Source organism: Doryrhamphus excisus, chromosome 9 (genome assembly GCF_030265055.1).
Source record: "Doryrhamphus excisus isolate RoL2022-K1 chromosome 9, RoL_Dexc_1.0, whole genome shotgun sequence".
Classification (NCBI taxonomy): Eukaryota; Metazoa; Chordata; class Actinopteri; order Syngnathiformes; family Syngnathidae; genus Doryrhamphus; species Doryrhamphus excisus.
In genome coordinates this window covers 11850392-11865475 of record NC_080474.1, presented here as the reverse complement: position 1 = coordinate 11865475, position 15084 = coordinate 11850392, and the positions used below count along the sequence as shown (strand labels likewise).

The 15084-nt window shown below is 39.2% G+C and overlaps 1 protein-coding gene across 6 annotated transcripts in view; it reads right to left on the bottom strand.

The window, feature by feature from the left end:
• Positions 1 to 7891: 7891 nt before the first annotated feature.
• Positions 7892 to 15084, bottom strand: part of myo1b (myosin IB) — a 56145-nt gene continuing 48952 nt past the window's right edge. For 4 of the 6 annotated variants that reach the window (XM_058082230.1, XM_058082232.1, XM_058082231.1 and 1 more), the window contains 7 exons: positions 14145 to 14219; positions 13767 to 13901; positions 13106 to 13212; positions 12829 to 12961; positions 12466 to 12618; positions 10976 to 11106; positions 7892 to 10893 (listed from right to left, as the gene is read on the bottom strand). In XM_058082230.1, the coding sequence (XP_057938213.1) occupies positions 10761 to 10893; positions 10976 to 11106; positions 12466 to 12618; positions 12829 to 12961; positions 13106 to 13212; positions 13767 to 13901; positions 14145 to 14219 (867 nt within the window). In that variant the 3' untranslated portion in view covers positions 7892 to 10760. The remainder of the gene's footprint in view (positions 10894 to 10975; positions 11107 to 12465; positions 12619 to 12828; positions 12962 to 13105; positions 13213 to 13766; positions 13902 to 14144; positions 14220 to 15084) is intronic. The other 2 variants (XM_058082233.1, XM_058082236.1) reach the window with 1 other exon arrangement.

The window sequence follows — 15084 nt, the reverse complement described above, 5'->3', positions numbered from 1 at the left end:
AAATGTCTGAAGGGGGACGTGACTGTAAAAGTTTGGTAACCACTGATGTACACCAATAGGTTTTTCCTTGATGAATGCAAAGTATCATTGAGTAATTTATGTAGTTATTGAGTTTCTTTCACAATTTGTGGAAAAGACTGAAATGAAAGTGACTACAATGTCACTTTATTTGAGACCGTTTTCAAGTAAAATGTGTTAATTCGTAACACTTTACAATAAGGTACACAAAATTACAGAAGTTAACGAGAAATTAACCTACCTAACTATGACTAATTAGTTCTTCAGTAACTACTCAAAATGTATGTGCGTTAGTCACTAGTTCCTCGTTTACTACTGCATTTTTGTGTACCTTATTGTAAATTGAGACCAGTGCATTTATTATGACTTGTGGAAACACAGAAAGCAGATTAGTGTCATATTTTTAGCGCAGAACTTTACCAAAAGACAAAGAAACTCTGCTTATCCTGGCACTCAGTATCGGATAATCCAGGCCAGCACTGCAGTTACAGCACAGGTGATTTTGTAGCAACCATGTCGGACTGATAAGAGGCTGACGCTGACCTGAAAAAACAAACACCAACACCTGCTGGACAACCCACCATTCAAACTGAACAGCTTCTGTTTGCAGCCGTATGTGTGTGAGACCAATTTATCATAGACACATTTTCTGACATCTGCATCTTTTTTCCAGCCACATTTATTCTAATAATAGAAATAATTCATTCAATAAGAGTCAGTCTGGTAAAGTGTGGTGTAAATGCCCCTTCAAGGAGCATCATTTGGCATAACTGCGCATACACAGGCACAGAGACTCACACAAACCCCTTTAACAAGCTCAAGCCTGGGAGACAAACACCTCCTCTCTTTACTCACCATTCACTTTGCATCTATTCATACCCAAATTAAAAAAGGTTAACCCAGTGGGTGACGTCTGTCAAGCCACCATAGTTAGTGGGTGAAGAGGTGACGCCATCCTCCTCCCAGACCCATAATGTAGAGTTGCTACTGGATTTGACTTAATATTAATGTCTTATTAATTATGATTGCAGTGATCTATGTAAATACAGCTATAGGGGATGAGAATGGATTCCAATCACGTGGCATTTTGGCCTCCTATTGTGGAATTTCTAATATTTTGCCGTTGTTATTGTTAAATCCATTGTGCCGTTCCGATTTTGTTCTGATTGCCCTAATGGACCGTAGGGGAATAGAATGCTTCCTGGATGAGCAGGGGTGGGTGTTACGGGTTGCAAGGTTCATCGTTGTTCAGAATGAGTTGATTAATGGCGGCCGTCACAGAGGAGGCCCGAGGGATAATGAGGAGAACAAGTGGGAGGAGCAGAGGAGGGCAAGGGACGGAGGAGGCAGAAGAGCTGAGCTCGGATGATTATTACTTAGCACAGTAAACAATGAGATGACAGTACAATGAAACCTGGGCGTAGAAAGAGAAGAGTGCAGCAGGAGGATGAGATCGGGGCACATCGCTAATTAGTCCTAAACAGAGCTCTGTGAATGAGGGGAGGGGTCAGACACACGTAAGGCTGGTCAACACACAAAGACGGACCAGGGAGAGTAGTTAAACATCTGTTGCTCTGTGGGACACCCAGACTGATGCGGCATCCTATAATGCTAATTACTTAATATGTTCATCCTTCAACTTCAGAACATGTATACTTCTATGTCACTGAGGGACAATGATCTTCTTATATGTGATACGTCTGTTGGGGAAGCAAAAATTTTTTTTTTCATTATTGAAAGCTGAATTAAAACTCATCAGCTGATTAAAAATTTAAGATCATAGCCTTAAAAAGCCATAAGCTGTTATCGGTGTTGTTGTCAACACAGGAAGACAGTGATTTTAAATGAATAAGATCTTAAGGGTTGCGGGAAAAAAAGGCAGATGGATGGATGGAAAGGCAAGTGAAATGCTTTTGAATGTACAATTTGTAGTTAAACAGTGTTTTTATAGTCGTGGAAATTCAATTGATAACTTTATTCTAATGCAATAATGCTTTGAGATTTTTACAATGTTTATGTAGCATACCAGTAATTTTGGTTTGTTATGTGTGTCTTGGTTGTGCAGTAAGTTGTAGTTTATGGACTTTTTGTAGTGTGGCGTGTAAAGCTGCTGAATATTTAGACAAGCACCGAGTTTGCAAAGGCCATTTTTTGGAAAGGTTCAGTGTAAATATAAAGTGATGCTTGTATTATGTTTGGTGTATTTTATTTGATTTCATTACTGAATTTATGCATGTTGTGACTACGTCTTTCTCACAAGTGTTAAAACATGTCTTTTGACCTCTGACCTACAGATTCAATTGCCCTCCCTTCCTTCGTATCACTCCAGCAATAGTTGCATCAAATCTTCATCATTCTGTCTAACCTCCACCAGTGGCGACAGCTCAATTAGCCTTGCAGAACACACACCCCTACCAATTCAAGCTGGCTGGGTTTAATCAAATGTGCACATAGTTTGCTTGTGTGTGTATTGGTTGGAACCATAACTCTTTCACCATCTTTCTCATTCCTCCTCATGGTCAAAGATGAGTTTCGACACAAAACACATACAGTATTATTAAAGTGAGGAGGACTACATAAAATGGATGAAGGGTGACTTTAGCTACATGTGTAGGTCATATGTAGGTATCTGTGCTCTGCTGACGACACAAGATTTATGGTCACCAAGCAATTTAGATAATAGCCAATCGTGCATATTACTAAAAAAAAATACACAAAATATTAGAAATACCTTTCAGTATAATGTCCCCCCCTATAATATTATTAAATTCGAAACTAGAATCTGCATAAAATTTGGAATATACTAAATGCTGAAATATGTACTGCTTCTTTTCTGTTAAAGGGAACCTATTATGCTTTTTCCACTTTTTTGACCTGTAAATGTAGTTAGAATGTTGTTTTCTCATGTTAAACGATGAGGTTTTGCGCATTCGTAAGTGAGCCCTGAAAGAAGTTTGGGATTGCTCTGAATGCTCTGCTTCACAGAGGTTTTCTAACACTGGCTCCCTGTGACATCACAGTGAGCTAGACTTCCTTATATGAGCGTGCCAGGGTACACCTGCCCTCCTCTCCGCTCTGCTGCAATCTTTTGTGAAAGACTCAGACGTTGAGAAGGAACAGAAGTGAGAACTTTTTTGTGCTAATTTGCTCTACTGTTTCATACCTCATATCTATTTATACTGTTTATAATGTTAATTGTAGTATTGAAGGTAGTCTTCATTTAGTTTAGTTATTGTAATTTTATTTATTACTTGCTGCACCGGGGGTCTGAGAGGACTGAAATTTCATGTATGCTGTATGCCGAGCATGTATAGCATTTGACAATAAAGTTGACTTTGACGGATTTGTGAGATAATTACAAAATACAGTGAGTATATTGTTAAATAGTAGAATAAAGTTCAACTAAACTCACTGTTTTGCTTCCGTTGCCTTTTTTTTGTAGCCCATGTAGTGCTAAGAGGTTCGTCCATACAGTAATTCACCCCAGAACTATTAAGGTTGAGGGTGTTACCACCCAAACGGTTCAGGCAGTAGGAAAGACCATTTTGTTGCGTTTTTTTTTTTGCTCTCCTGCTCCGCTGCAGTTACGAGTGTAAGTTCATGTTGAACAAGAAAATAAAGTCTGATCCTGCATTCAGCACTCCGCCTCAAACTCCTCGAACTTTTAGCATGCGCCTTAGCATGTGTTAAGTACAGAAATAGACCGTGTAATTGAGACTGTGCCTTATGGTGTGGAAAATATGGTCATCTGCACATTAGATTAGTAAATTTAGTGCCATCACAAACTTTGGGTCATACTGAAGATTTTTCAAATTTACAGTATGCATTTATCTCTAAACATTTTCAAGCTACAAACTTTGAAAAAAACTCTGGCATTAACATAAAAGGTGAATTCAATAAAAATAGAAATAGTTGGATGAACACCCCCCCCCCCCCCAAACTTCAATGTGAACCTGAATATAGCATCTGTTCCTTTTGTAATGGAGTGTGTACAAGAAAGGTTCTATTTTGGGGTTAATTTGAGGGGAATCATTTTGGGTTTAATTGGCTCATTTTAAAAGAGGGAGAGCAGACAGATTTAGAGGAGGGGCTGTCACTTTCTGATATATGTTGTCCCACATTGGAGAGAAGATCTCAATCCCTTAATAGATCTCTGCTTCCCTGAAATGACACCTTCTCCCAGTCTGGTTTCTCCGAACCTTCTGTCCTAGTTCCTGGCTTTTTCATTTTGGTAAACATGCATTCCAAACCGGGCTGCATAATTAATAATTTTGGAAATTTGGAAGTTGATTAAGGGATGGGTGGATGGGTATGACGGAAAAGCTTTCTCAGAAAGTCAACTACAATGTCACAAGTTAATTAGTATCTGCGCAGTGATGATGATTACACTTTTCATTAAATTCTCTCAAGTGCTCACATAAGCTTGGCTTGCAAGGCCTAATGTTTGTAGATAAGCGCTTAATGATGTGTGAGCAGCTATTTGCTTATCCATGTTTGTTAACAGCTGCTTGTGTTCACGCAGATAGTCTCTCTGCAGGGCTTCAGATATGATGTGTGTGTTGCTGAATGCATGTGCTTGTGATAATGAATATACTTTTGAAGGCTTTCCACACATATTATAGACCCTGGTATTGAATTCATTGTTATTATATATATATATATATGTATCTATTTCACATATTAGGGGGCGTCACCACCTCAAATGAACAAAGTCCAAACAAAAGCATGATATTTAAACGACATATTAAGGTATGTTACAATACATTTGATTACAAATTTACCACACTGTGGGAACGGCCCGATGAAAAATCACAAGAGACGTCAAATCAGAATTTAAGGAAATATTTTCAGGTATTTCCCAAAGCTTGTCAAGATTCACAACATGAAATTGCTATACACTTGTCTCCCCTTCTGGTAAATAATGTCACTTGAAGGAGCATCTGTCATCAACATGGTTACATGGAAATTCCGCTACATTTAAAATTTTGAAATGCCTGGAGAAATGTAGCTTCTGTGTAGGCTATTGTGTTATTTCATCAGTAAAATATGTTTACTACTGACAAGATATCTGATGTAGAAAACAGCAACGTTACGATCACTCAACAGAAATATAGTTCAACTAATAATGGCGCTACCCAACATGATGTATTGGAGCAAAGTCAGCAAAACTGGCATTGGTTCGACATAGTACATCCCTGACATCCTTTGGCTTCACCTCACAGGACTCCGGCAATCCAACAACTAGCTTGCCAACTCCAGTCACCTAACTTAACAGTATCCTGACCAAAAAGAGGTAAATACCCCTCTTACAGAGGTAGTGTGTACCTCTCGTTTCTTTTATTTATGAGCTTCTATGTTGCCCAACAATGCAAAATTGTTGTCTATCACCTTTTAGTGCTCTTTTCATGTTTCAGGTTCTGCTGTCTCCATCCATGCCAAAGCAAAGTAATCTGATCCCCACACTCCCCACGCAAATTAGGGGCTCAAGCAAGATAATTGTGTTTTGCTTGTAGGCAAGCATGGTGGTGAGGCTGCCGGCAGTGGATAGCTGGGGTTCATCATGGGGTACATGAACATACTCATTAGACATCAACAAGCATTGCAAATATTGTGAGTGTTCCCCACTCTTATTCCAACATTACCAACCATCCACAGATGGCGCACCAAATGCCATTTTTTCGTTAACCTTCTTAACCCTTAACTCCCCTCCTTCCTCCATTCTCCTGCTATTGACAGGATTATGGCTACAAATTGATGAGGCAATTGAGTGTGCCGGTGACATGAGGGTGAGTGGGGACAGAAGCTCTCCACTACCCAGTTACTGCCATAAATCAAAGTCATTCCATTCTCTGGCCCCTCCCTCCAGACAGCTTCACACACAATGCCAGGGCCAAGTCATACGGGGTGAGTTCCGCCCTGTCTGCCTTGTCTACTTCTTTTCAAATATACATACATACATACATACAAACACACACTTTGTTTATTCAGTTTCTTGTTTATTTTAATGCCTGGTACAACTAAATGTACATGCTTTGGACGGACAAATATAACAGTGACAACAAAAATAAGTCATAAGAGTTTCATTTAATAACAATGCTATAGTTATTTATGTAAGAACTTGAGTGATTTTGGTTATTATCAAGAAAATCATGAAAGAAGCTGGATATCATCTTTTGAATTAAGCTCTTATTGTACTTATTATCACCTTTATATTTTTCCAAACAAATTTAGTTGTACCAGACATTCAAATGGATGGGTAAACTGAAGAAACAAGGGCAGTCTAAAACCCGTACACGACTGTACGTATATATGAATGTGCATGTATATTTGATTCTACACCATATTTGCCAATTAATTATTCTTAATAGTCTAATGAGTTCACGGGTTCATTTGGTCTAACATTTCTATACTCTTAAATAATACAGTCAACAATACCTGAAAGTTTCGACTGCTTGCTAAGTCTTCACTCGAGTGGTCACGTGATGTTCCCGTCACGTGTCATGCCAGCTGATTTAGGTGGATGTTTCCGCTGTCTTCCTGTCAGTGAAGGCAGGGCGACAGCGCCATCCGCCGGAATGTCACGTGACTACGCTGCTGAAGACTGCGAGCAAGCAGTCGAATATATGAAAAAGGTATGAAAAAGAACTACTTTAGTCTGCTAAAAAGAATCGTTTGAGAGTATTATTTTTATTCTGCTGTTTTTTTTGTCATCTCACGTCTCTATTTCTCAACCTAGTCATTATATGTGCAATTTTTTTAAAGTTTAGATTGAACTACTGCATGGCTTTTGAGCTGTTCTATCTACGAGTCAGTGACATCAACCCTGCATTGTACGGTATACCTTAACATAATAATAGCCAAATTGAGACTGGAGAAACCTCTAATAGTTAGTTGATTATTGTTATGTTGCCTTAGACCAGGGGTCGGCAACCTTTACTATGAAAAGAGCCATTTCACCCACTTGCCCACTGAAGAAAAATAGCCTGGAGCCGCAAAACGTTGTATGTTTAAAACAACATTGGAGGGGAAAAAAAGACGAGTTGGAGTACTCTTGCTAGTACTGGAGATAAACTTTTGTTTTTAAATGAGCTCTAATTTATTTTTTAGAATCGTCAAATAACTCATTAATAATAATTAATAACTCAAATAACTCAAAGTATTACTCATTTCCCTTCATGTTAACCTGTCAGAGAGAACTGGATAGCATCCTGTCTGCTCAGTCAGAACTCAGTCAGGATGCATTCATGGTCTCACACAAAGTTGGATTTTTGTAAACTCATAACAAAGACGTGCATTTTCACCACACGGGTGCTAAAAAATATTCAAGCATTGCAAAGGGAGCCGCAACAAAGAGGCTGGAGAGCCACATGCGGCTCTGGAGCCGCGGGTTGCTGACCCCTGCCTTAGACAAATCAAGCAAAGCCTCGCTGACTCACAAAGATATTGCCCTCTCGTGGCTGAAAATGAAATTACATAAACCAAGAATTTGTGGGGAGAAGCCATCTACCAGCCTTCACTGAAGTAAGGATTGGAGACAATTTACTTCACATAGCTTCACCAATATTGGTAATATGTTTTCTAATAATAATACAACTAAATAACGATAATCATGTTTATGTACTGTAATACCATCCCAATGCTAATGTGCAAGTCTGTTATGTCTTATTTATGTCTAATGCATCTTATTTTATATTATTATGTCTACTATATTGAGTAATGAGTGTAAATGTGACTATAGGCGTTTAGTTCATGTCTGGAGGACTTTAATGTTAAAAAAAACATATTTAGAAAGTCATAGTCAGGTTTTCTATGCTCCAACTACAAAAATATTCCATTCATGATTAAGAAATCCTACTTTGCGGAAAATAATTTGTGATGGCTTGGTCTGGAGCCCATTAACTGCAATAAACAAGGGATTACAGTATGTGTACAGCATACAGTACTACATATACACAATAGATATGGTAACTTTGGCAGGTTCTACAACAAAATAAACCAAGGATAAAAAGCCTTCACTATGGAAGTTGAAAAAAAAAAAACATTAAAAAGAAAATCCAGAGGGGAGAAACACTTACCAATACTGGGCACACTTTTTGTCTTAACCGTTTGACTGTCGCAACCATTGTTAAGGATAAAGATTGTATACTTGAGCATGTGAAAGCATCTTCTCCTATGAAAGTGGTGGGAAAAACAAAGCAGCACAGTGAACCTTATGCCGATTCAGGATATAGCCAACATATTTTTATTTCATTCTTGTATTTGATTTTTCTTTCTGTATTTTTAAGCCCCTTGTGTTCTGTGTACAATGTAAGTGACTTGGGTGTCCAATTAGGTATAGGATCTGACTTACAACAAAACTTACAGTGCAGTGTAGGAACAGACACATTGCATTTTTAGGGTCGTTTCATTGTAATGTTGCTTCATGGCCACAGGATGCTGCCATAGTACGTTGTGTGAGTGTAACTAAAATTTTTTAACCTTGACTTTTGGCCTTATAGAAAGCCTTAAGGAAATACTGTAGTTTTTGTGTGTTGCTACTTAGCAGAAGTTTGGATTGTAGAGAGACTGTCCCCGTCAACTCCCACTGAGATCTAACCATCCATGGGGAGGCTGGGTCTCCTCCTTCCTTTCCCAGCCTCCTGAGTTGTGGGAACCACTTTCTGGTCTCTGCTATTTTTACCATTCCGGTCTCAAATCTGAGGGCTGTTCCCTCGAGACCTGTTGCCGTCAGCCCTCCGCAAGCCACGGAATTTAACCCGGGACAACTCGCCCCAGATGTGATGGAAAACATCTGGCTTGCTGCTCGACTACAAGGCCTGGTTGTCCAGCCCCTAATGTTGCTTACCACCATAAGAGTTTTCAGCCCCAGCCAACACACTTGTTGACATTGCTGATAAATAAAAACCAAAGGGCCTCCTCAGGAATGCGAGAAGTAACAATCTGATGCTTATGGCTCATTAGACAGCTGCATGCACAGAATACTGTACTCTGCACAAAGCTTTTAATCCAGAAGCGTTTGCATCCATCATACGCATGGGTGATAAAATTATACAGACACTTGTGACATAACAGCATAGTAAAATAATTAATAACATGTGTTCATTATTGAGCTTTATTTAATTTAAAAAAAGATTACCTGTGTATGTTACATTGAAACATTTCCATGTTCTGTCTCGAAAAAGGTTTTTACGTTAGGCACACAAGAATGCAGCTCTAGCCACAGGACACAAGGGAGGAAGCCAAACTGCATTTAAACTGCACAGCCAAAAGGAACATGTATGTCAAAACTGCCATTAGCAGTCATCCTAGTGTCATTGGTGACATGAAAAAATACACACCACAGACCAAGGTACTCTAACGTTTGTCAAACTAATTATTTGTCCCTTAAAACAGGCAATGAGCGTTACACAATAAGTACAATATTCCCAATCAGCAAATCTAAATATTAAGTCATTAGTCTTACTGAAAATGTATGCTCCCTTGTTGAATATGAAATTCCCCCAAAAGTCAACCTGATAAAGAAACAAACACAAAAAAAACTTATGGTCATTTGTACTTACAGCGTTTGGTTATTCTCAGCAAAAACACGTCAAGGTCAAGCACGACACTCGCTCAAGCTGCAGACACCTCATAAACGCTGTTTAAAACAAGGATACCAAGGATAGACACTTCGTCCATGCAAAGGCCACAGCTTGGAGCCCATCTACTGCTTAAGGCCATGCCCGTGGGTGTGCTGTACTGTTTAGCTGCAAAGGAAACTAGACAGCAAATGTCTCATTTATTGCACACATAAGTATAAGGAAAAATGTAGTAGAGAAACTTAAAATCTTTGACAAGTGTTGTGGTTGGCCATTTCCAAATCAGAAAAACTGTATTGCTCAGTTAAATCTGACGTTCTACTTATCAGCAATGTGGAAAGCCAACGCATTTGAGATTGGTTTAATCTCTAATCAGATTAAATCAAGATTGGCATGGATCACATTGGCATGTAGAAAAAGATATTGATCACGTGTGCAGTGTCACATGCTGACATGGTCCCTATTTCAACACATTTTTGGCATTTATTGTTAATAATCGGAAATATGATTCATCTGCATTTGTATTTGTACACCGAGACATGACAAGTCATTGGCCCTTTTCAATGGCACATAGGAATTATAGATAAAAAAACAAGTGGTTTTACAATAATCTCACAAAATTCAACAGCCTACTGTGCTTTTTTTCTTATCCCCGCATTCAGAGAAAATAACAGCTTACAATCAAATTCTATTTTTAACCTCATTGGGTTATACCAAGGTGTAAAAGCAAGTGCAGTGTCTAAAGTTCTTAATGCTAACAGGCTACACCCCACAGCTCCCCCAACTTCATCTTCCATTTTAAGCCGTCTTAAAAGTGGACGAGTGAAGGCCAGTGAAGTTTGTGCCTGATCATACAAACATCAAGGCAGAACAATTACCACCACCAGTATCACAAACCTCCAATTATTTTGTTATCTTCGGGTCTCCTACCCTGGTTTTACAGCGACGGCATTGAAACGCTTTCTTTCTGTGGCATGCAACCCGATGAAGGGCTTTCTTTACCCCAAAAATGATAACTATATTGGTGCCATAGTACTTAACTAAAGAGAAGAAAAACCTAACAAGCCAAATATTTGGTGGGGTGATGGTCCCTGCTTTAGTCCTTAATTCACCACAATCTGATTACTCCAGGACAACTCTGAGGAAGCGGAGATGGGGATTTCACTATGCTGATGCAGGCACTGACACCTCCAGTAGGCGGTTGTTTTTGCGTTTGCAGGACACACTGTTGCCGTTCTTGGAGGCACCCTGGATGAACTTCACACACACTTTGTCGTGCTTGAACTGTACTAGAAACCTGTCATGCAGAAACAGGATGTGCACCATTAGTGAAGAATGCACACTTTGCTGTGGAAAAAGATGCCTGTGTGCTCTCTTACTCATCTGAAATGTCAACGTTCAGCTGCTCCCCATCTGAGGCGGTGGAGCCGATGTGGTGGAGTTTGGTAATGGTCTCAATCAGGTGCTCGCTGCTAAGTAGGAAGTCTCCTTTAACGGCTGATGCCGAGCCCTTTGTTGAATATGAGAGATGTCTGGTTGATATCATGACTTTCTCTGCCTCTGATACTGGTTACTAGACATATAGACCACGCAAAGTAACATCTGAGCTGACATTCATACCTTGACATAAATGGTTAAAAGTCCTGCATATAGATGTGCTTACCCCTTACATTCATCATTGGCCATCAGTCAACGTTGTCAGCCAGCTGTTCTGTTACTGTATATACAATATAAGTGTGCTCTCCTAATTTCTTGCCCTCTGCTTGTTATGACCCAATCTGTAATAATAATCTGTTCTGGCTCACGGGAAGTACTTGCAAGGAGGGACAAGTGGGACAAGTGACGAAAATGCAATGCTCTGATTGGTCAAAGGCTTTCCACTCCAAATATGATCAGATTTCTGTGGCTCAGAGACTAAACTTGAAACTGAAACCGGCAAAATGTAACATAAGCTAAGGCCATAGCGTAATTAGGTACTTTACAACACGTATTCTTTTCTTGATACACTTTGTTTTGAAACATTTTTGAAAGATAGTAGTACTCCCCTCACATTTACCAAGAATTTCATTATAGCTTCTAAAGAGACAATACTACATTTAGACTTTAGAGCAGTCTGTGTGAAGCTTGGGAAGTAGATGTAAAATATAAAAATATATGCAAACAGCCAAATACTGTAGCTGGCATTTCATTGGAGGACAAGGGGCATCACAAATGTATGGATGGCTGAATGTATGGCATTGCAATGCTGCCTCAATTCACCAGAGGGAGCCAGAGGAGCCGAGATGGAGGCTGACATCACTGCAGCGGCAGGCACCAATTAATTCTTTGCTTGGACGCAATTCATTATGGCAAAACTTATTTTTTTTTAACGATTCTATTGGTACATGTTTGTATATTTCAGAGGTATGCCTTTTCAGTGTTCATTTGCTGCGTGATGAGTTTAGTGTTTTGACCTCCGGTTATTTCCAGTGGGTTGACAAGCTTGTTGTGAGTGCACTAATAGCTTGTGATTGGATATAGCCAAAGAAAGATCTACAGTTTCCTCAATGGCCTGTGGCGGCATAGTATTTAAACGATAAGTAGTAGTTTTGAAGAAAGACAAGATGTCACAAGATTACAATTTAGCCATAAATTAGCCACATTGCTGTATAAGACAAAGAGTGACTTATACAACAAAAAAGTAGCGGCTTTTACACCAGAAATTATGGTGATAATAAGAACTGAGGTACCACTCTATGGGAATAATAGGGAACTATCAGGAACGTGAGCTGGGTTTAGACAGTCGTATGACAGGTTAGTTTTACCCTACTGATGTGTTGTTGCAATAGCAATCCTTGTTCTGCTACGTACGAAACCCGGTCACCCTCACCTCTTTAAGTCTGAGTGCAAAGAATCCATCGTTCTGTGTGCTGACAGAAACACTGGTGAGGTCGGGCAGTGCAACATTGGCCTTCACTTGGCCTGTCTTCTGGTCAGCCAGGACCACGTTCTTCTTTGTCAGCAGGAGGATGCGAGTTGTACCCTGTAGACCAGACAAGACTATTACTGTTATACCATTGTGCTTGTGCCGGTCTTTTGGCATTGGCTGGAATAGGAATTTTATTGTCAGTCTGCAGGGGAAATAATGTGTAATGTTGAAATGGAAAATAAATAAAATTAATTTGTCCCCAACAGCTTAAGTTTTCCACTCCAATGCAAACTAAATCAAGAGTTATTTAAGAATCTTTCTTACTTTGCCATTGGCCCTGTTAATCTTGTTGACCACATCAGCTAGCAGAACCTTTTCATCAACAGAACTATTGAGTTTCTGATACTTGGGGTTCTTGCTGATCTCCAAGTAGTCTCCTTTGAAGGGCTGGCTCACGCTGAGACAAAACACAGTCAAAGAGCAGAGGAAGCTCACTAAACATAGAACACATAAGATCTGAAGCTTTGAATGGAAGCATACCAAGCAGAAATATGACTTGTATATGCATCAACATGACAAAATAAAAATGAATTTAAGGTACCTGCTTGCGTACAGGGCCTTCTTATCCTTGAAAAGCTCACTTGCCTCCAGCTTCTCTTCATACACAGCCTTTTTCTCGTCTGTGAATTGACTCCTGTATTTCTTGCACTGAGCACAAACACAGATACAAAATGCAAACCTTGCAGCCTTTTCACAAACAAATCTGCGCTTAAGTACAATCAGTGCACCGTGTTGGCCCTGGGATTTCTACCTGCCTCAAATCTTTAGTGCAGAAGTGCTTTCCATGTTCATAGCAAGTACAGCAAAATGCAGTGCCTACTGTATATATTTGCACTCAAAATGGTGAGTGCATAGTGATAGACGCTTACAACCCTCATTAGTCCACCATATTAGCAATGTAGTGGAAATGTAATATGAAATAAAGGCGGCTGAGGAGCTATAGTGAAGAGCAGTTATCGGATAATTAGAATTCTCGCTCTCAGCATCTAAGTACAGTAATCCCTCATTTCTTACTGTTAATTGGTTCCAGACCAAACTGTGAGATATGTACATATACATACATACATATACACACACATATATATATATATATATTTTTTTTTAGAATGGACTAGATAGATGCAAGTTAACACTTTTGATGATGATTGAAAGGAAAGTGAACATAAAAAGACAAAACAGGACAGCATATTTTAGTCACCAACCCTCCATAGATGGAAGATTCTCCGAAGTTCCATGTGAACTCCATCAAGGAAGATGTACGGTCGAGCAGGCCAGTTCTTGTCAATGGGTGACATGGAGGGCAAGGTCTTCTTCAGACCCTGGAAGTATTTTTGCATCTGGAAAAGAGAGCCATAAAATTTAGAGCTGCAACAATTAATTGCTGGATAACTGATTGATCCAATTAATCGACAACTATTTTTTATTGGATTATTCGTTTTGATTAATAAATTTATTTACTCTAATTTCAGCCTCTCAAATTTAAAATATTTTTAGTTGTAGTTTATTAATCTGTTAGCACATTGCCTTTATATGTTTCTATATTTTGATTATTTGTGCTTACATATTTGAGTCGTACTTACAATTCTCTGGATGGTGAAGTCATATATCTTTTTTCCTGCATTTGCCCTGAAGAATTTTCTGTATTCTCTGCGGACCTGTTAAAGATAATGATGAAAACAAAAACAGTCAGACAGTCATCTACAGCCCTTCTCCTCAGCTTGATGTGAAACGGAACGGATGAGCAAAAATGAAAACAAAAAACATGACATTTGTTTAGTGACAAAACACCAGGGAAGGTTAACTCCAAGCTGCTGCAATTACTTCAAATAGAATAACCCAAATTCACAGTTAATGCCGTTTAGAACAAAAATAACCTTCATGCTGACCTTAATCATGGAAAATGTGCTCTGAACAGGTGCAAAGTGGATTGTGAGGGGCAGGGTGAACAATTAGAATGATGAAAGATTAACACTGCAACAATGGCCACATGGACAGTTATTCCATAATCACCACAATATCGGACACGGACACACACGCACACACACACTCACTAAATACATACCTAGAGAAAGAAAGTCCAGGTTAAATACAAAACAATGTTGCTGTACACAGAGTTAGTTGAATGGATAAAAGCAAGACAGAAACATGTTAAGGGGAAAACAGAACCACCTCTGCCATGTGAACATTTGTTACTCCAAAGGTTTGATGAGCAATAGCTGCAAATATGAAGTGCACGTTTACCGTTTGGAGTGAAATTGCCCTTTAAAATTGGAGAAGTAGTTATTATACTGTTTCATTGAGCCATACAGGTGGGCCTTTTCCTGAAAGTACCTAGCCATGCTACATCATTACCTGTAAAAGCACTCTGGCACTCTTGTGGTACCATGCAAACCAAATTATAAACTTTTATACATCCCATTATGCATGAAACCATTTGGATATGGTGGAAATGCTTAGCCAATGACTTCATATGTCTACCAGTAATTACGTTTGCAGTGAAAGCAGCACACAGTTGAAAAA